We start from the raw sequence: 21,841 nt of genomic DNA, 5'->3' as shown, positions 1-21,841 counted from the left end.
TAATTGTTTATTGTCTCCACTTCCTCCACCCTCGTAGGCAGCGAGTTCCAGGTCATTATCATTCACTGCATCAAAATATTCTTCCTCATATACCCCCCCCCCCCCCCCGCATCTCTGACCCAAAACCTTAACTCTATGCCCCCTTATTCTTGTGCCATCAGCTAATGGGAACAGCTTTTCTTTGTCCACCTCATCTAAACCTGTCAGAGTCTTGTCCACCTCTATCAAATCTCCCCTCAACCTCCTTTCCTCCAAGAGGAACAACCCCAGCCTGACATTGACAATAAAGAACAAACTAACAGAATATGTTAATACCTGAAATCAAATGGGAATGTTTAATTTCTGTTTTAAAGATATTGTGAATATATTGTCCTGGACAATAAAGGAATTGGAATAACTCACCTTGGGTGTGGTTGAATGGAATATATCAATCTGGTATCCATCTACAGTCTAGTGAAAGTTTTGGAATGTGTAGCTGGAAATCCCTCCCTAACAGCACTGTGGGTGTACCTACACCTCAGGCATTGCAGCAGTTCAGGAAGGCAGTGTTGGGGTTGACCATGGCCGAGGCAGCTACATACAGCCACATATTCTGTTATAATTGAAGGACTGCAGATTGAATGTGAGGCATTATGGGACTGGACTATCGTGACCACATTCCTGTGACTGCTCAGTTTCTGCAATCACGGACCATTAAACTGCTAAGCAGGGCCCCAACAGAGGACTTGGTGAGAATATTTACTCAGAATGAGTTAGAATTAAACTGGGGCGGCACAGTGGTTAGCACTGCTGCCTCACAGCGCCAGGAACCTGGGAACTAAGAACAAGAAACTTATCGATTAAAATGATTAGAGAATAGAGCCAACCTTTCGAGTCTGGATGACACTTCGTAAGAGCTCTTATAAAGGGTCATCCAGACTCGAAATATTGGCTCTATTCTCGCTCCACAGATGCTGTCAGACCTGCTGAGATCTTGCAGCATTTTCTGTTTTTGTTTCAGACTCCAGCATCCGCAGTATTTTATTTTTATGATAAAATGATTCGGTCTGATTGGAATTCCCACGACCCTCCCGCAAAACAGAGGGAGTGGTGGCAAAGGGAGAAAAAGGATAAGGATGATAAAGTCTGGGTTCTGATTCTCTGAGCCCATGTAGGATTAACAAAATGAGTGAATCAGTTTATAAAGAACAGAAGTTACCCATCCCTAACAAAAACTGATCAAATTAAGTAGGTTGAGGAATAAAACAAAAAAATTAATAGATGATGTTTAAAATCATTTGTTTTGTTTTAAACTTGTGTAAAGTGACGTAATTGTGGGCCAAGTTTTTGCTGCTCACTCCCCACCCCTTTAGGTTCTGTCGAAACGTTAACCCTTTCAGCAGACAGTTCATTTGTTTTTAAATCGCCTGAAGACTCATCTGTCTATTTTAGTTCAGAATTGAAGATTTATGGGAATTGGCTAAGATGGTCTTTTGACATTTTTAAAGTATAAAAACGTGGTCTTGAGAAGGCAATTTGGGAGAGAGGTGGAGAGAGATATGTTTACAGAGAGGTGTGGAGAGCTGTTGGTTTTACAAGTTATCCATGTTTTTGGAGCGGTCACTTCATGTCCTGGTCTGAGAGGGATGGAGAGAAGTCTGTTCAATTGTTAATGTTAAACTTTCTCTATTAATTGTTAATCGACATTCTGTTTTTTATCTTTCTGACTTGTTACATTTTTAATGATTAATAAACTTTCTGAATTCATGATTTAAAGTGTTCTTTCTTGCCATATGGTTAAGTCACTGGAACCTGGTGTGATTTACGATGAGGGAGGTTATTGTAAACAAGAGAACACCCATAAATCTTAGTTCAAATAAATCAAAGTTCTGACAAATGGAATGTTATCCTTTATTATTCCGGACAAATGTGAGGTATTGCATTTTGGAAGGTCTAATACAGATAGGAAATATACAGTAAATGGCAGAACCCTTAAGAGTATTGATAGGCAAAGGGATCTGGGTGTACAGGTACACAGGTCACTGAAAGTGGCAATGCAGGTGGAGAAGGTAGTCAAGAAGGCATACGGCATGCGTGCCTTCATCGGCCGGGGTATTGAGTTTAAAATTTGGCAAGTTATGTTGCAGCTTTATAGAACCTTAGTTAGGCCGCACTTGGAATCTAGTGTTCAATTCTGGTCGCCACACTACCAGAAGGATGTGGAGGCTTTGGAGAGGGTACAGAAAAGATTTACCAGGATGTTGCCTGGTATGGAGGGCATTAGCTATGAGGAGAGGTTGGAGAAACTTGGTTTGTTCTCACTGGAGCGACGGAGGTTGAGGGGAGACCTGATAGAAGTCTACAAGATTATGAGAGGCATGGACAGAGTGGATAGTCAGAAGCTTTTTCCCAGGGTGGAAGAGTCAATTACGAGGGAGCACAGGTTTAAGGTGCGAAGGGCAAGGTTTAAAGGAGATGTACGAGGCAGATTTTTTACACAGAGAGTGGTGGGTGCCTGGAACTCGTTGGCGAGGGAGGGAGTGGAAGCGGATACGGTAGTGACTTTTAAGGGGCGTCTTGACAAGAACATGAATAGGATGGGAATAGAGGGATATGGTCCCCAGAAGGGGTTTTTAGTTAAGTCGGGCAGCATGGTCAGTGCAGGCTTGGAGGGCCGAAGGGCCTGTTCCTGTGCTGTAATTTTCTTTGTTCTTTGTTCTATTACGAGAGAAATTGAACACAGGAGTAAAGATGTTGTAGTTCAGTTATACAGGGCGTTGCTGAGACTGCATCTTGAACACTGGCTGCAGCTTTGTCTCCTATTTAAGAAATGATACAAATGCATTGAAAGTGGTTCAGAGGAGGTTTAATAATTGCTTCCCAATTCTTGACCCTCACAGGATAAATTTTGTCAGAACTTCCTTGTCTTCAGCTCTGACAAAGAGTAATCCTGACTCAAAATGTTGCCTCCATTCTCTCTTTACAGATGCTGTCAGACTTGCTGAGATTGTCCAGCATTTTCTGTTTTTGTTTCAGATTCCAGCAACAGCAGAATTTTGCCTTAATACCAGTTCTTGTTGGATCAGGGCATCAAAAGTATCGGGTATAGCACGAGAACGCAACACAAACAGATCAGCCATGATCTAAATAAACGGTGGAGCCGACTCAAAGGGCCAAATGGCCGACTTCTGCTCCGATGTCGAATGTTGGTCACAAATTCCTGAGAATTGTGAAACAAGGCTGGAAGATTCGCCTTGCTTGTGTTAGTGGGAAAATGTCCAGGAGAACCATCACTGTGAAGGACAGTTCTGGGATTAAAGGTTGCCAGACTGGAAAAGGAAAACAATGGAAATAAACCCTTGGGGAGTAAAGAATCACTTTGGGCTGGTTTTTGGAGAAAGAGTGTCAACATTCTAAGGCAAAGTAAAATATATTCATTGAGTGGATATTTAATGGTGTTAAGAGTAAAAGGGCAAAGTTTAATTGTACAGTTTAAGGGCTATGTTCCCTATAAAAAAGTGTTTAATCATTGTTGCTTCCAGTTTGTTGGAATAAACATCAGAAAACTTGAAGTTTTGTCGTGTGATTCTTTAATTTGTTTACTGAGTTCAGAATTCATTTTTTAAAATTGTTGATCGTCAGAGATCCTAACAGTTCATTTAAAGCCACATGTTTTGACTTCCCATTTGAGCCTGTGGCACCTTTCTGTCTCTCTATTGCTCGTGTCAATGACAGCCAGGCGACGGAGCTGAGGGCTGAATTTAGCTGAGAATAATGGGGCCTGCGCCCCAGTTGGGAAACTGCCCTGGGCGTCGCACAAATTGAGGGACAGGAAGGTGCTGGAGGACTGAGTGAGAAATGGGCCTCCAATCAATTGTTATATCAGTCACTCAGACCAAAAGAGAAACCTGTCTCTTTAAATACATATACAGGGAAGAGTCTGCACTGAAATCTACCCTTCTAACCTGCACAAAAGCAGGAGACTGAGATTGACAGGATGCAGGAGTCCATTCAGCCCATCGTGCCCCTGCTATCTCTTTGAAAGGACTCTCTGATTCATCCTACCACACTGATCTGTCCTCACAGTCCTGCAAATTCTTCCCTTTCAAGTTTTTACCCTTTGGAAAGATACTATTGAATCTGCTTTCAGGCAGATCAGAATGTCTTGCTGTGTCAAAAAATAAAATAAAATCTCATCTCCCCCTCTGGCTCCTTTGCCAATTACCTTAGAGGGACTCACTTTCTGTTGAAGAGCCTGCCAACCCCTCTCACCCACGTTCCCTAAAGTGCATCAATATAATCAGAAAAAATCCAGAAAAGTCAAATATTTTACTGATAAAAGTTTATTAATGAAACAGAACATGGTTAAAACAATCAGAAAATGACTTGAAGATCAAAGACAACCAGAGTAAAAGGATGTTCACAACGTTCTGGACACAAATGGTTTCTCTTTAATTCATCTGTAGCCTGTTCCCTGCCCTCTTTGTGGTAAAGGCAGAATTCTCTGGATAGCAAATTTAAAAAGAAGTTTACTGAATGAAAAAGTTTTACTGAACAACTTTAGGACATTGACTTTTACAACTTCATGCGGGTGATCGGTCCGTAGAAGAGTAACCCTCTCTGGCTCCTTCTCTGACAGTAATTTCCTTGGAACTCAGCCTCGGGAGTCTTCAGTATTTGGCTCGCAAGGAAGACCTTCGGAACCTCTACTTTTATCCACAAAGTGACCATTACCTCACGTCAGAGTTGGGCCTGTTGTATCATGACAATTGGTCAATTTGATCACTAGATTAATTTAACTGGATCCTCAATTACTGACACCACTTTCTCTCATTATCTTAGACAGGAATACAAGAGAACTGGTTCATGCTGTCCCTTTATCTGATTCTGTACAATCCCTTATTCTCACAGTTTCAAATGTTGAGGCTAATCAGAGCTTGAAGGTCTCTCTCGCCAGTACATTTATCCTCATTGCACATTCTTTACATACACAGCAATTAAGCTTTTACATTTTTACAGCAAATAAAACTCAATCTTTTACTATCATTGATTAACTATAACTCAATTAAGGCTCATTAATTTCTCATCTGTTAATGACTGGTAGCTAATAAATAGCTACCAGATGGGGCAGATGTTTGAGGGCAAATCAACATCTGGCATGTGGGAGGCTTTCAAGTGTAAGTTGATAGGGATTCAGGACCAGCACATTCCTGTAAGGATGAAGGATAAGTATGGCAAGTTTTGGGAACCTTGGATAACGAGAGATATTGTGAGCCTCGTCAAAGAGAAAAAGGAAGCATTTGTCAAAGCGAGAAAGCTGGGAACACACGAAGCAAGTGTGGAATACAAGGAAAGTAGAAAGAAACTTAAGCAAGGAGTAAGGAGGGCTAAAAGGGGTCACGAAAAAGCCTTGGCCAGCAGGATTAAGGAAAATCCCAAGGCTTTTTATACATATATAAAGAGCAAGAGGGTAGCCAGGGTGAGGGTTGGCCCACTCAAGGACAAGGGAGGGAATCTATGCGTGGAGCCAGAGGAAATGAGTGAGGTAATAAATGAGTACTTTGCGTCAGTATTCACCAAAGAGAAGGACTTGGTGGATAATGAATCTGGGAAAGGGTGTATAGATAGTTTGAGTCATGTTGAGATCAAAAAGGAGGAGTTATTGGGGTTCTTGAGAAACATTAAGGTAGACAAATCCCCAGGGTCTGATGGGATATATCCCAGAATACTGAGGGAGGCAAGGGAAGAAATTGCTGGGGCCTTGAGAGAAATCTTTGTATCCTCACTGGCTACGGGGAGGTCCCAGAGGATTGGAGAACAGCCAATGTTGTTCCTTTGTTTAAGAAGGGTGGCAAGAATAATCCAGGTAATTACCGGCCGGTGAGCCTTACATCAGTGGTAGGGAAATTATTGGAGAAGATTCTTCGAGACAGGATTTATTCCCACTTGGAAATAAGTGGACGTATTAGTGAGAGGCAACATGGTTTTGCGAAGGGGAGGTCGTGTCTCACGAACTTGATCGGGTTTTTCGAGGAAGTGACGAAGATGATTGATGAGGGTAGGGCAGTGGATGTTGTCTACATGGACTTCAGTAAGGCCTTTGACAAGGTCCCTCATGGCAGACTGATGCAGAAGGTGAAGAAGCATGGGATCAGAAGTAAGCTGGCAAGGTGGATACAAAACTCACTCGGTCAAAGAAGACAGAGGGTAGCAGTGGAAGGGTGCGTTTCTGAATGGAGGGCTGTGACAAGTGGCATTCTTCAGAGGTCAGTGCTGGGACCTTTGCTGTTTGTGATATATACAAATGATTTGGAGGAAAATGTAACTGGTTTGATTCGTAAGTTTGCGGACGACCCATGGGTTGGAGGATTAGCGGATAGCGATGAGGACCATCAGAGGATACAGCAGCATATCGGTTGGAGACTTGGGCGGAGAGATGGCAGATGGAGTTTAATCCAGACAAATGTGAGGTAATGCATTTTGGAAGGTCCAATACAGATAGCAAATATACAGTAAATGGCAGAACCCTTAAGAGTATTGATAGGCAAAGGGATCTGGGTATACAGGTACACAGGTCACTGAAAGTGGCAATGCAGGTGGAGAAGGGAGTCAAAAAGGCATACGGCATGCTTGCCTTCATCGGCCAGGGCATTGAGTTTAAAAATTGGCAAGTCATGTTGCAGCTTTATAGAAGCTGAGTTAGGCCGCACTTGGAATCTAGTGTTCAATTCTGGTCGCCACACTACCAGAAGGATGTGGAGGCTTTGGAGAGGGTACAGAAAAGATTTACCAGGATATTGCCTGGTATGTAGGGCATTAGCTATGAGGAGAGGTTGGAGAAACTTGGTTTGTTCTCACTGGAACGACGGAGGTTGAGGGGCGACATCCCAAACAAAAGAAAGGTTATCAGAGGGGGGATTAGGCAGCCATGGCTGACAAAGGAAGTCAGGGAATGCATCAAGGCAAAAGAGAGAGCCTATAATGTGGCAAAGAGTAGTGGGAAGTCAGAAGATTGGGAAGGCTATAAAAACAAACAGAGGATAACAAAGAGAGAAATAAGGAAGGAGAGGATCAAATATGAAGGTAGGCTAGCCAGTAACATTAGGAATGATAGTAAAAGTTTCTTTAAATACATTAAAAACAAACGGGAGGCAAAAGTAGACATTGGGCCGCTCCAAAATGACGCTGGTAATCTAGTGATGGGAGACAAGGAAATAGCTGAGGAACTTAATAAGTACTTTGCGTCAGTCTTCACAGTAGAAGACATGAGTAATATCCCAACAATTCAGGAAAGTCAGGGGGCAGAGTTGAATATGGTTGCCATCACAAAGGAGAAAGTGCCAGAGAAACTAAAAGGTCTGAAAATTGATAAATCTCCGGGCCCAGATGGGCTACATCCTAGAGTTCTAAAGGAGATAGCTGAAGAAATAGTGGAGGCGTTAGTTATGATCTTTCAAAAGTCACTGGAGTCAGGGAAAGTCCCAGAGGATTGGAAAATCGCTGTTGTAACCCCACTGTTCAAGAATGGAACAAGAAAAAAGATGGAAAATTATAGGCCAATTAGCCTAACCTCAGTTGTTGGCAAAATTCTAGAATCCATCGTTAAGGATGAGATTTCTAAATTCTTGGAAGTGCAGGGTCGGATTAGGACAAGTCAGCATGGATTTAGTAAGGGGAGGTCGTGCCTGACAAACCTGTTAGAGTTCTTTGAAGAGATAACAAATAGGTTAGACCAAGGAGAGCCAATGGATGTTATCTATCTTGACTTCCAAAAGGCCTTTGACAAGGTGCCTCACGGGAGACTGCTGAGTAAAATAAGGGCCCATGGTATTCGAGGCAAGGTACTAACATGGATTGACGATTGGCTGTCAGACAGAAGGCAGAGAGTTGGGATAAAAGGTTCTTTCTCAGAATGGCAACCGGTGACAAGTGGTGTCCCGCAGGGTTCAGTGTTGGGGCCACAGCTGTTCTCTTTATATATTAACGATCTAGATGACGGGACTGGGGGCATTCTGGCCAAGTTTGCCGATGATACAAAGATAGGTGGAGGGGCAGGTAGTATTGAGGAGGTGGGGAGGCTGCAGAAAGATTTAGACAGTTTAGGAGAGTGGTCCAAGAAGTGGCTGATGAAATTCAACGTGGGCAAGTGCGAGGTCATGCACTTTGGAAAAAAGAATAGAGGCATGGACTATTTTCTAAACGGTGACAAAATTCATAATGCTAAAGTGCAAAGGGACTTGGGAGTCCTAGTCCAGGATTCTCTAAAGGTAAACTTGCAGGTTGAGTCCGTAATTAAGAAAGCAAATGTAATGTTGTCATTTATCTCAAGAGGCTTGGAATACAAAAGCAGGGATGTACTTCTGAGGCTTTATAAAGCACTGGTTAGGCCCCATTTGGAGTACTGTGAGCAATTTTGGGCCCCACACCTCAGGAAAGACATACTGGCACTGGAGCGGGTCCAGCGGAGATTCACACGGATGATCCCAGGAATGGTAGGCCTGACATACGATGAACGTCTGAGGATCGTGGGATTATATTCATTGGAGTTTAGGAGGTTGAGGGGAGATCTAATAGAAACTTACAAGATAATGAACGGCTTAGATAGGATGGACGTAGGGGAAGTTGTTTCCATTAGCAGGGGAGACTAGGACGCGGGGGCACAGCCTTAGAATAAAAGGGAGTCACTTTAGAACAGAGATGAGGAGAAATTTTTTCAGCCAGAGGGTGGTAGGTCTGTGGAATTCATTGCCACAGAGGGCTGTGGAGGCCGAGACGTTGAGCGTCTTCAAGACAGAAATTGATAAATTCTTGATTTCTCGAGGAATTAAGGGCTATGGGGAGAGAGCGGGTAAATGGAGTTGAAATCAACCATGATTGAATGGTGGAGTGGACTCGATGGGCCGAATGGCCTTACTTCCGCTCCTATGTCTTATGGTCTTATGGACCTGATAGAAGTCTACAAGATTATGAGAGGAATGGACAGAGTGGATAGAAGCTTTTTCCCAGGGTGGAAGTGTCGATTACTAGGGGGAACAGGTTTAAGGTGTGAGGGGCAAGGTTTAAAGGAGATGTACGAGGCAGATATTTTACACAGAGAGTAGTGGGTGCCTGGAACCCGTTGCCGGGGGAGGTAGTGGAAGCGGATACGGTAGTGACTTTTAAGGGGCATCTTGACAAATACATGAATAGGATGGGAATAGAGGTATATGGTCCCCGGAAGAGTATGGGGTATTCATTAAGTCAGGCAGCATGGTCGGTGCAGGCTTGGAGGGCCGAAGGGCCTGTTCCTGTGCTGTAATTTTCTTTGTTCTAAATACAGTAATATTTAATGAACACATTTGGTTCATAGAATGTGGTTGACTCTCAACTGCCCTCTGAACAAGGGCATCTAGGGATGGGCAATAAATGTTGGCCAGCCAGCGACGCCCATGTCCCACAACTGAATAAGGTTCATACAAGATATACTGGTTCGAAAAGACAATAGCTTTCCTTCTTACTTGAACTGAGCAATCACCCTTATTCTTGAGCCAGATTTGACAGAATATAATGTCCTCCAACTGATCAAATTCATAGAAGAAATTCTTAGTTCAGACAATTCCTGCCAGCAATGCAGCTTCCACAAGCATGTAGGTGAATCCAACATTAATGTTTAAAATAAGGCTCCAGTCACATGTTCGAATTTAACATGGCTTCCTTTACCTTGTTGCTGAGAATGTTTGAAGAGGCAGCAGGGGCACAATGGGTCACACGGCCTCCTTTTGTGCTCTCTGCTCCTCATTTGCATTTGAAGAAAGTGGTAAATATCTGGAACTCACTTCCTACGAGCGGCTGAAGCAGAGATAACGGAATGTTTCCAAAAGGAGATTGGATGGGAACTTCAGGGAAATAAATCTACAGGGACACGGAGAGAGATCAGGGGAACAGTTTAGTCCAAAGAGAGCTGGCATGGACTCAATGGGATGAATGGCCCCATTCCCAATCCTAATGCCTGTCTGATCTAAAGAAAGAAATTTCAGCTGCTCCAGTCTTTCCAACTCACTGAAGTCCCTCATCCCCAGAGCCATTCTTGTAAATCTCCTCTGCACCCTCTCTAAGAACTTCACATCTTTCCTAAAGTGTGGGGCCCATGTATAGGGTTCCATTCCAGAGGGATAGAATTGAACAGCAGGGAGGTTCAGTTCAACTTGTTCAGAGCCAGGGTTAGACTGCACTGGGAGCACTGTCAACATTTGTGATCTCCATTTAGAAAAAGGAAATAGAGGCACTGGAGAAGGAGCAACAAAGATTCACAAGAATAATCCCAGAACTGAGAGCATTTAACCCTCAGGAAAGGCTGGGGCTGCTTTTCTCTAGAAAAGAGAAGACTGAAGGGTGACCTGGTGGAAGAATTTAAGATTATGAAGGGGTTCAATAATCCACCAGGATTTCAGTGAGAAACCTCTTTACCCAGCGAGTGGTGAGAATGTGGAACTCACTATCACAGCGAGTGGTTGAGGTGAACAGCATGAATACATTGAAGGGGAAGCTGGATACATACATGAGGGAGAGAGGAATAGAAGGATATGCTGATGGGGGGAGATGAAGAGGGGTGGGGGGAGGCTCAGGTGGAGCATAAATACTGACACAGACCAATTGGGCCGACTGGCCTGGCCCTGTGCTGTAGACTCAATGGAACAGAGACAAATGTACTTACTGTAGATCTACCTGTAGTGGTAGGAAAAACATTATTTACTCTCCAGCATAAAATAAATGTTCTTCGTCGGTTTGTGTGGGTCATTTCAGTGGAAATGTGCTTTCCCAGGCTCAAAGAGCATCAACCCACTGGAAGCAGAATTGTGAGAGCGGCCAGTCCAGCAGAAAGAAACCCTCCGACCCTCCCATTTCACCCACTGTCAGAACGAACATGGTTCAGTCCTGGATGTGATTAACAGCAGCAAGAACAGCAGAATCCAACCCCTGTCATCACTTGTGAACTCGCTGGTGTCTCAGCAGGAGGGATGAACTGGTGAATTTCTTCCCACACACAGCAGCTGTGAATGGACTGGTGGATCATCAGTTCCTGAGAGCTTTTGAAACCATTCCCACAGTCAGAGCATTTAAAGGGTCTCTCCTGGGTGTGAGGGACATTGTGCCTCAGCAGCTGGGGTATGGAGTGAATCCTTCCGCACACACAGAGCAGGTGAATGGTCTCTCCCAGTGTGAACTCGCTGGTGTCTCCTCAGTGTGCATGCCCTTCCAAACCTCTTTGTGCAGTGAGAGCAGCTGAACGGTCTCTCCCCAGTGTGAATGCGCTGGTGGTCTATCAGATGCTCAGCAATTTTGAAGCCACTCCCACAGTCAGAGCATTTAAAGGGTCTTTCCTGGGAGTGAGTGACTTTGTGTCTCTGCAGGCTGGATAACCGAGTGAATCTGTTCCCACACTCGGAGCAGGTGAACGGTCTCTCCCCGCTGTGAACTTGCTGGTGAGTCAGCAGGGTGGATGACTGAGTGAATCCCTTCCCACACTCGGTGCAGGTGAACGGTCTCTCCTCGGTGTGAAGACGCTGGTGTGTCAGCAGGGTGAATGACTGACTGAATCCCTTCCCACACACAGAGCAGATGAACGGTCTCTCCCTGGTGTGAACTTGCTGGTGTCTCTGCAGTGTGGATGACCTCTTAAACCTCTTTGTGCAGAGAGAGCAGCTGAACGGTCTGTCCGCAGTGTGAATGCGCTGGTGGGACACCAGTTCCCCAGAAATTTTGAATTCACTCCCACAGTCCGAGCATTTAAAGGGCCTCTCACTGGTGTGAGTGACTTTATGACTCAGCAGGTTGGGTAAATTAGTGAATCCCTTCCCACACACAGAGCAGGTGAATGGCCTCTCTCCGGTGTGAACTCGCTGGTGGTTCTGCAGGTTTGATGATGATCTAAATCTCATTGTGCAGAGAGAGCAGCTGAATGGTCTGTCCTCAGTGTGAATGCGCTGGTGGGACATCAGATCCCGAGAACTTTTGAAGCAACTCTCACAGTCAGAGCATTTAAAGGGTCTCTCATCGGTGTGAGTGACTTTGTGCGTCAGCAGGGCGGATGACCGAAAGAATCCCTTCCCACACACGTTGCAGGTGAATGGTCTCTCCCCGGTGTGAACTCGCTGGTGTCTCCGCAGTGTGGATGACCATTTAAATTTCATTGTGCAGTGAGAGCAGCTGAACGGTCTCTCCTCAGTGTGAATGCGCTGGTGGGACACCAGTTCTCCAGAGCTTTTGAATCCACTCCCACAGTCAGAGCATTTAAAGGGTCTCTCATTGGTGTGAGTGAGATTGTGACTCTGCAGGTGGGAGAACTTAATGTATCCCTTCCCACAGACTGAGCAAGTGAAGGGTCTCTCCCGAGTGTGACTGCGTTGATGAATTTCCAAATCACAGGGCAACATGAATCCTTGTCCACAATCGTCACATTTCCACAGTTTCTCCATGATGCGGGTGTCCTTGTGACTCTCCAGGTTTGATGATCAGTTGAATCCTTGTCCACACAGAACACGTGTACGATCTCTCTTCACTGTAAACGGTGCAATGTATTTTCAGCCTGTGTAACTGGTTAAAGCTCTTTCCACTATCAGTGGACTGGAACACTCTCACTCGGGTGTGTTCCAGTCACACTGATGTTTAAAATCTCCTGAAGCAAACAGATCAAAGGTCGATGATATTCAGGTCCCAATAAATCGAATGACTCTGTCAAATCTTCATGTGATGTTTAGTTTGAAATTTCTGTCTGTAAATCCTCACCTCCTGATATCTATGAAAGGAATTTACAATAGACATCATTGTCAGTACAGGATAGAAATTCAGAACAGACAATTCTAGTTTCTATGGAACATTCTTTCCTCAAAATCTGTCAATCTCCATCCCACACACTCTCCCTCAATTCTCCCTCTGCTCTCCTGAGTATACAACCCCCCAAGTCTATTGAAGATGCTGATTCAGACTGATTAACGGATCCATGCTGACCACTTTCTATATTGGACACAGAGATCTGAAAATCTACGTGTAACGACCGGCCTACACGCTAGAAATTAAAATCTGTGCCATATGTGGGACTGGATAACTGGATTGGGAGAAGGAGAAGGATGTGGGGAAGAATTTTATTTTGGTGCAGAAAGGTCATTACCTGGAACCCGCTGCCTCAGAGGGTTGTGGAAGTGCAAATGATCCATGATTAATCTTCAAGCTAACAGCCACGTTAAAGTTTTACATTTGGCCATAAATGAGCTGACTGATGGTCGTGTAATGCACTGTATTACCTGGTTACAGATACATGAAGAATGTGAGGAGGATTTCTGTTTCGACTGCGAGTGGTGACCTGGAAGTTAAAAATTCAACAAGTCCCCAATTTCCCCCAGAATGCAAAAGAAACACAAAAGCGGAGCAAAGAAAGTGTTTTACTCACAGATGTTGGCCTCTTTTAGGTCAAAAGGAGCTCACAAACTATTTTTCAAATTGACATCGAGCCAGCCAGGAGTCAAACCTGGAATCTTCTGATCCATAGTCAGACGCGTTATCCATTGCGCCACTGACCCACACTCTCACAGATATTGGAGAGACAGGAGGAAGTTTGAGTCTGTCTGAAGCTCAATCTTCATTGAGAGACAGAGCAGCAGCAGCTTTGCTGGACAGGAATGAGCAGCTGAACAAGCTCATTGTCCACTTCCGCATTCAGACAATGGGGAGCTCTGATTGGCTGGAGGACCAGAGTCTTTCCGGTCCTCCAGAGTTCCCATTGGTCAACACCTCAGAATGAAGGTCAGTGGGTGGGCACTCCCCCGCACATGCGCAGCTTCCCCCCTCCCTTGGACATGCGCAGCCCCGGAAGGCCCCGGAAGGGGAGTGGACAGATTCAATCTTCCTCCTCTCTCCAACAGTGTTGTTGTGTGTGTGTGTTAGCAGCATTGAATTTGCTGCTGCAAATCATCAACATTTCTTTGCATGTGAAAGCACTGGTTGAAAGAACTGAGCAGTTTTCTCTGCCCTGTGCATTGGTGGTTCAGTGGTAGAATTCTCGCCCGCCATGCAGGAGGCCTGGGTTCGATCCCGGGCAATGCAAAGCCGCTTGTTTTACCTTCAAAGAGGCCCACATCTGTGAGTAAAACACTTTCTTTTCTCCCCCTTTCCATTTCTTTTCTCATTCTGGGGGAAATTGGGGACTTGCAGCAACTGAAGGGAAAGGAAGTGAATCCAGTCTGTACATTCCACACATTGTTAGTCCAGTCAGATAGACATATATCTGTCTGGCCGCCTGCATGGAGATTTCCAGCTCTCTGTGTCCAGGGCAGGAAGCAGTGAGCATGGATCTGTCAATCAGCCTCAATCAGCACCTTCAGGAGAATTGGGAGGGTGAATATTAGATACAGCAGAGTGAGAATGGAGGGAGAGTGTGTGGGATGGAGATTTACAGCTTTTGGGGAATGAGAGAGGAAGAATGTTCCATAGAAACTAGAATTGTCTGTTCTGAATTTCTATCCTGTGCTGACATTGATGAATTTTTCAAACTCGTTTACAGGATATGAGAAGGTGAGGATTGACAGACCAAAATCTTGAAACAAACATCACATCAGCATCTGACACCATCACTCAATTCATCGGACCTGAATATTATCAGTCTTTGAATCTGGAAGGAGAAATGTTTCTCTGTTCTGTCTGCGAAAACAGGTCTTTAATATCAATGTGACTGGAAAAGCACCAAGGCACAGATACACCCGAGTGAGAGTGTTCCAGTGCACTGAGTGTGGAAAGAGCTTTAACCAGTTACACAGCCTGAAAATACATCGCAGCATTCACAGCGGGGAGAGACTGTACCCGTGTTCTTTGTGAGATTTAACTGACTGTTTAACCTGGAGAGTCACAAGGACACCCGCACCATGGAGAAACGGTGGAAATGTGGGGACTGTGGAAAAAGATACAGAGCTCCCTGTAAATTGGAAATTCATCGACGCAGTCACACCGGGGAGAGGCCATTCACCTGCTCTGTGTGTGGGCAGAGATTCACTCGGTTATATCATCTGCAGCGACATCAGCTGGTTCATATTGGAGAAAGAGCGTTCATCTGCTTTGAGTGTGGGAACGGATTTGCTCATTTACCCGATCTGCAGAAACACCAGCGTGTTCACACTGGAGAGAGACCATTCACCTGCTTGGTGTGTGGGAAAGGATTTATGCAGTTATCTAACCTGTCGAAACACAAAGTCACTCACAGCAATGAGAGACCCTTTAAATGCTCTGACTGTGGGAGTGATTTCAAAAGCTCTCGGGAACTGATGATTCACCAGCGCATTCACACTGGGGAGAGACCGTTCAGCTGCTTGGTGTGTGGGAAAGGATTTACGCAGTTATCCAACCTGTCGAAACACAAAGTCACTCATAGCAATGAGAGGCCCTTTAAATGCTCTGACTGTGGGAGTGGTTTCAAAAGCTCTCGGGAACTGATTATCCACCAGCACATTCACACTGGGGAGAGACCGTTCAGCTGCTCTCACTGCGCAAAGAAATTTAGAACGCCATCCCACCTGCGGATACACCAGCGAGTTCACACTGGGGAGAGACCGTTCACCTGCTCTGTGTGTGGGAAGGGATTCACTCAGTCATCCAGCCTGCAGAACCACAATCTCACTCACACCAATGAGAGACCCTTTAAATGTTCTGACTGTGGGAGTGGTTTCAAAAGCTCTCGGGAACTGATGATTCACCAGCGCATTCATACTGAGGATAGACCATTCAGCTGCTCTCACTGCTCAAAGAGATTTAGAACGTCATCACACCTGCGGATACACCAGCGAGTTCACACTGGGGAGAGACCGTTCACTTGCTGTGTGTGTGGGAAGGGATTCACTCAGTCATCCAGCCTGCGGACACACCAGCAAGTTCACAAGTGATGACGGGTTGGATTCTGCTGTTATTCCTGCCATTAATCACATCCAGGACTGAACCATGTTTATTCTTATAGTTGGTGAAGTGGAAGGGTGGGAGAGATTCTTTCTGCTGGACTGGCCGATCGCACGACTTTGCTTCCAGTGGGCTGATGCTCTTTGAGCCTGGGAGAGCACATTGCCACTGAAATGATCCACAAAAGCTGATGAAGGACATTTATTTTATCCTGGATAGTAAATAGTGTTTTTCCCCCCACTACAGGTAGATCTGAAATAAATACAGAAAGGACTGGAAAAACGCAGCAGGTCTGGCAGCATCTGTGGAGAGAGAAACAGAGTTAACATTTCACACTACTGGATTGGGAATCAATCTAGGAAACCTCCTCTGCTTCCATGGTATTTATAAAATGGGGCAGCACGGCAGCACAGTGGTTAGCACTGCTGCATCATAACACCAGGGACCCAGGTTCAATTCCAGCCTGGGTCACTGTCTGTGTGGAGTTTGCATGTTCTCCCCATGTCTGTGTGGGTTTCATCCGGGTGCTCTGGTTTCCTCCCACAGTCCAAAGGTGTGCGGGTTAGGTGGATTGGCCATGCTAAATTGACCCTTGTGTCGGGGGGAATTAGCAGGGTAAATGTTTGGGATTTACATGCGGAAGTTGCACAATGAGCTTGTTCAGCTGCTCATTCCTGCCCGGCAAAGCTGCTGCTGCTCTCTCTCTGAATGAAGATTGAGCTTCAGACAGACTCAAACTTCCTCCTGTCTCTCCAACATCTGTGAGAGTGTGGGCCAGTGGCGCAATGGATAACGCGTCTGACTACGGATCAGAAGATTCCAGGTGCGACTCCTGGCTGGCTCAATGTCAATTTGAAAAATAGTTCGTGAGCTCCTCTTGACCTAAAAGAGGCCAACATCTGTGAGTAAAACACTTTCTTTGCTCCGCTTTTGTGTTTCTTTTGCATTCTGGGGGAAATTGGGGACTTGTTGAATTTTTAACTTCCAGGTCACCACTCGCTGCCTAAATAAAAATCCTCCTCACATTCTTCATGTATCTGTAACCAGGTAATACAGTGCATTACACACAGCATCAGGCTGCTCATTTATGGCCAAATGTAAAACTTTAACGTGGCTGTCAGCTTGAAGATTAATCATGGATCATTTGCACTTCCACAACCCTCTGAGGCAGCGGGTTCCAGGTAATGACCTTTCTGCACCAAAATAAAATTCTTCCCCACATCCTTCTCCTTCTCCCAATCCAGTTATCCGGTCCCACATATGGCACAGATTTTAGTTTCTGGTGTGTAGGCCGGTCGTTACACGTAGATTTTCAGATCTCTGTGTCCAATGCAGAAAGTGGTCAGCATGGATCTGTTAATCAGCCTGAATCAGCACCTTCAATAGACTTGGGAGGTTGTATACTCAGGAGAGCAGAGGGAGAATTGAGGGAGAGTGTGTGGGATGGAGATTGACAGATTTTGGGGAATGAGAGAGGAAAGAATGTTCCATAGAAACTAGAATTGTCTGTTCTGAATTTCTATCCTGTACTGACAGTGATGCCTGTTGTAAATTCCTTTCATAGATATCAGGAGGTGAGAACTTACAGACAGAAATTTCAAACTAAACATCACATCAAGATTTGACAGAGTCATTAGATTTATTGGGACCTGAATATCATCGACCTTTGTATCTAGAAAAGCAATGTTTGTCTGATCTGTTTGCTTCAGGAGATTTTAAACATCAGTGTGACTGGAACACACCTGGGTGAGAGTGTTCCAGTCCACTGATAGTGGAAAGAGCTTTAACCGGTTACACAGGCTGAAACAACATTGCACCGTTTACAGTGAAGAGAGACCGTACACGTGTTCTGTGTGGACAAGGATTCAACTGATCATCAAACCTGGAGAGTCACAAGGACACCCGCATCATGGAGAAACTGTGGAAATGTGACGATTGTGGACAAGGATTCATGTTGCCCTGTGATTTGAAAATCCATCAACGCAGTCACACTCGGGAGAGACCCTTCACTTGCTCAGTCTGTGGGAAGGGATACAGTAAGTTCTCCCACCTGCTGAGTCACAATCTCACTCACACCAATGAGAGACCCTTTAAATGCTCTGACTGTGGGAGCGGATTCAAAAGCTCTGGAGATCTGGTGTCCCACCAGCGCATTCACAGTGAGGAGAGACCGTTCAGCTGCTCTCACTGCACAATGAAATTTAAATGGTCATCCACACTGCGGAGACACCAGCGAGTTCACACCGGGGAGAGACCGTTCAGCTGCTCCATGTGTGGGAAGGGATTCTCTCGGTCCTCCGAACTGCGGGCACACCAACGAATTCACACTGGGGAGAGACCGTTCACCTGCAACGTGTGTGGGAAGGGATTCTTTCGGTCATCCGCCCTGCTGACGCACAAAGTCACTCACACCGATGAGAGACCCTTTAAATGCTCTGACTGTGAGAGTTGCTTCAAAAGTTCTCGGGATCTGATGTCCCACCAGCGCATTCACACTGAGGACAGACCGTTCAGCTGCTCTCTCTGCACAATGAGATTTAGATCATCATCAAACCTGCGGAACCACCAGCGAGTTCACTCCGGGGAGAGACCATTCACTTGCTCTGACTGTGGAAAGGGATTCACGCAGTTATCCACCCTGCTGACACACCAGCGAGTTCACACCGGAGAGAGGCCATTCACCTGCTCTGTGTGTGGGAAGGGATTCACTAATTTACCCAACCTGCTGAGTCACAAAGTCACTCACACCAGTGAGAGGCCCTTTAAATGCTCGGACTGTGGGAGTGAATTCAAAATTTCTGGGGAACTGGTGTCCCACCAGCGCATTCACACTGAGGACAGACCGTTCAGCTGCTCTCTCTGCACAAAGAGGTTTAAGAGGTCATCCACACTGCAGAGACACCAGCGAGTTCACACCAGGGAGAGACCATTCATCTGCTCTGTGTGTGGGAAGGGATTCAGTCAGTCATTCACCCTGCTGACACACCAGCGTCTTCACACCGAGGAGAGACCATTTACCTGCACCGAGTGTGGGAAGGGATTCACTCTGTCATCCACCCTGCTGACTCACCAGCAAGTTCACAGCGGGGAGAGACCGTTCACCTGCTCCGAGTGTGGGAACAGATTCACTCGGTTATCCAGCCTGCACAGACACAAAGTCACTCACTCCCAGGAAAGACCCTTTAAATGCTCTGACTGTGGGAGTGGCTTCAAAATTGCTGAGCATCTGATAGACCACCAGCGCATTCACACTGGGGAGAGACCGTTCAGCTGCTCTCACTGCACAAAGAGGTTTGGAAGGACATGCACACTGAGGAGACACCAGCGGGTTCACACTGGGAGAGACCATTCACCTGCTCTGTGTGTGCGGAAGGATTCACTCGATACCCCAGCTGCTGATGCACAATGTCCCTCACACCCAGGAGAGACCCTTTAAATGCTCTGACTGTGGGAATGGTTTCAAAAGCTCTCAGGAACTGATGATCCACCAGTCCAATCACAGCTGCTGTGTGTGGGAAGAAATTCACCAGTTCATCCCTCCTGCTGAGACACCAGCGAGTTCACAAGTGATGACAGGGGTTGGATTCTGCTGTTATTGCTGCTGTTAATCACATCCAGGACTGAACCATGTTCACTCTGACAGTTGGTGAAGTGGGAGGGTCGGAGGGTTTCTTTCTGCTGGACTGGCTGGTCTCACAATTTTGCTTCCAGTGGGCTGATGCTCTTTGAGCCTGGGAGAGCACATTTCCACTGAAATGATCGACACAAACTGACGAAGAACATTTATTTTATCCTGGACAGTAAATAATGTTTTTCCTACCACTACAGGTAGACCTACAGTAAGTACATTTGTTTCTGTTCCATTGAGTCTACAGCACAGGGCCGGGCCAGTCGGCTCAATTGGTCTATGTCAGTATTTATGCTCCACATGAGCCTCCACCCGCCCCTCTTCACCTCCCCCCATCAGCATATCCTTCTATTCCTCTCTCCCTCATGTATGTATCCAGCTTCCCCTTCAATGTATTCATGCTGTTCACCTCAACCACTCGCTGTGATAGTGAGTTCTACAGTCTCACCACTCGCTGGTAAAGAGGTTTCTCCTGAAATCCCTATTGAATTATTGAACCCCTTCATAATCTTAAAGACTTCCATCAGGTCACCCTTCAGTCTTCTCTTTTCTAGAGAAAAGCAGCCCCAGCCTTTCCTGAGGGTTAAATGCTCTCAGTTCTGGGATTATTCTTGTGAATCTTTGTTGCTCCTTCTCCAGTGCCTCTATTTCCTTTTTCTAAATGGAGATCACAAATGTTGACAGTGCTCCCAGTGTAGTCTAACCCTGGTTCTAAACAAGTTGAACAGAACCTCCCTGCTGTTCAATTCTATCCCTCGAGAATGGAACCCTATACATGGGCCCCACACTTTAGGAAAGATGTGAAGTTCTTAGAGAGGGTGCAGAGGAGATTTACGAGAATGACTCCAGGGATGAGGGACTTCAGTGAGTTGGAGGGACTGGAACAGCTGAAATTTCTCTCTTTAGATCAGACAGGCATTAGGATTGGGAATGGGGCCATTCAGCCCATTGATCAAACTGTTGCCCTGTTGCCCTGTTCTCTCTCCGTGTCCCGTAGATTTATTTCCCAGAAATGCCCATCCAATTTCCTTTTGGAAACATTCCATTATCTCTGCTTCAGCCGCTCGTAGGAAGTGAGTCCCAGATATTTACCACTTCAAATGCAACCGAGGAGCAGAGAGCACAAAAGGAGGCCGTGTGACCCATTGTGCCCCTGCTGCCTCTTCAAACATTCTCAGCAACAAGGTCAAGGAAGACATGTTAAATTCTAACATGTGACTGGAGTTGTATTTTAAAAATTAATGTTGGATTCACCTACATGCTTGTGGAAGCTGCATTGCTGGCAGGAATTGTCTGAACTAAGAATTTCTTCTATGAATTTGATCAGTTGGGGGACATTATATTCTGTCAAATCTGGCTCAAGAATAAGGTTGATTGCTCAGTTCAAGTAAGAAGGAAAGTTATTGGCTTGCAGCAAGTGTCTTTTCGAACCAGTATATCTTGTATTAACCTTATTCAGTTGTGGGACATGGGCGTCGCTGGCTGGCCAACATTTATTGCCCATCCCTAGATGCCCTTGTTCAGAGGGCAGTTGAGAGTCAACCACATTCTATGAACCAAATGTGTTCATTAAATATTACTGTATTTAGGACAAAGAACAAAGAAAATTACAGCACAGGAACAGGCCCTTCGGTCCTCCAAGCCTGCACCGACCATGCTGCCTGACTTAACGAATACCCCATACCCTTCCGGGGACCATATCCGTCTATTCCCATCCTATTCATGTATTTGTCACGATGCCCCTTAAAAGTCACTACCGTATCCGCTTCCACTACCTCCCCCAGCAACGAGTTCCAGGCACCCACTACTCTCTGTGTAAAAAATCTGCCTTGTACATCTCCTTTAAACATTGCGCCTCGCACCTTAAACCTCTGTCCCCCAGTAATTGACTCTTCCACCCTGGGAAAAAGCTTCTGATTATCCACTCTGTCCATGCCTCTCATAATCTTGTAGACTTCTATCAGGTTGCCCCTCGATCTCCGTCGCTCCAGTGAGAACAAACCAAGTTTCTCCAACCTCTCCTCATAGCTAATGCCCTCCATACCAGGCAACATCCTGGTAAATCTTTTCTGTACCCTCTCCAAAGCCTCCACCTCTTTCTGGTAGCGTGGCGACCAGAATTGAACACTATATTTCAAGTGCGGCCTAACTAAGGTTCTATAAAGCTGCAACATGACTTGCCAATTTTTAAACTCAGTGCACTGGCCGATAAAGGCAATCATGCCGTATGCCTTTTTGACTACCTTCTCCACCTGCATTGCCACCTTCAGTGACCTGTGTACCTGTACACCCAGATCCCTTTGCCTATCAATACTCATA

The 21,841-nt window shown here is 45.6% G+C and overlaps 5 protein-coding genes and 2 non-coding genes across 7 annotated transcripts in view; 3 read left to right on the top strand and 4 right to left on the bottom strand.

Annotated features, from left to right (window-relative positions):
• LOC144485202 (uncharacterized) overlaps positions 1 to 13,627 on the bottom strand; it is a 199,433-nt gene extending 185,806 nt beyond the window's left edge. Inside the window, exon 1 of the mRNA XM_078203411.1 lies at positions 13,538 to 13,627. The gene's annotated coding sequence lies outside the window, so the exon portion shown is untranslated. The remainder of the gene's footprint in view (positions 1 to 13,537) is intronic.
• The window catches only part of LOC144485203 (uncharacterized), a 247,144-nt gene that overhangs the window by 71,906 nt on the left and 153,397 nt on the right, over positions 1 to 21,841 (bottom strand). The gene's annotated exons all lie outside the window — the stretch shown is intronic.
• The window catches only part of LOC144485224 (uncharacterized), a 78,817-nt gene continuing 66,471 nt past the window's right edge, over positions 9,496 to 21,841 (bottom strand). The window contains exons 6-7 of the mRNA XM_078203432.1: positions 11,783 to 12,090; positions 9,496 to 9,536 (exon numbers count right to left, since the gene is read on the bottom strand). Of these exons, the coding sequence (XP_078059558.1) occupies positions 9,496 to 9,536; positions 11,783 to 12,090 (349 nt within the window). The remainder of the gene's footprint in view (positions 9,537 to 11,782; positions 12,091 to 21,841) is intronic.
• trnah-aug (transfer RNA histidin (anticodon AUG)) lies at positions 13,463 to 13,535 on the bottom strand. The gene has a single exon. It is a non-coding gene; the product is annotated as a tRNA-His (tRNA).
• On the top strand, positions 13,893 to 16,224 carry LOC144485199 (uncharacterized). The gene is made up of 2 exons (XM_078203405.1): positions 13,893 to 14,094; positions 14,516 to 16,224. Exon 2 carries the CDS (start codon positions 14,874 to 14,876, stop codon positions 15,882 to 15,884), a length of 1,011 nt encoding a protein of 336 aa, XP_078059531.1. The 5' UTR covers positions 13,893 to 14,094; positions 14,516 to 14,873; the 3' UTR covers positions 15,885 to 16,224.
• On the top strand, positions 16,666 to 16,738 carry trnar-acg (transfer RNA arginine (anticodon ACG)). Its single transcript has one exon. It is a non-coding gene; the product is annotated as a tRNA-Arg (tRNA).
• Positions 18,089 to 20,663, top strand: LOC144485214 (uncharacterized). The gene is made up of 2 exons (XM_078203424.1): positions 18,089 to 19,222; positions 20,520 to 20,663. The coding sequence occupies exons 1-2, from the start codon at positions 18,089 to 18,091 to the stop codon at positions 20,661 to 20,663; spliced, it is 1,278 nt and encodes a 425-aa protein (XP_078059550.1).

The sequence above is a fragment of the Mustelus asterias genome, unplaced genomic scaffold (genome assembly GCF_964213995.1).
Source record: "Mustelus asterias unplaced genomic scaffold, sMusAst1.hap1.1 HAP1_SCAFFOLD_171, whole genome shotgun sequence".
Taxonomy (NCBI): Eukaryota; Metazoa; Chordata; class Chondrichthyes; order Carcharhiniformes; family Triakidae; genus Mustelus; species Mustelus asterias.
The sequence above is the reverse complement of the archived record's forward strand: the minus strand, read 5'-3'. Positions and strand labels throughout refer to the sequence as shown.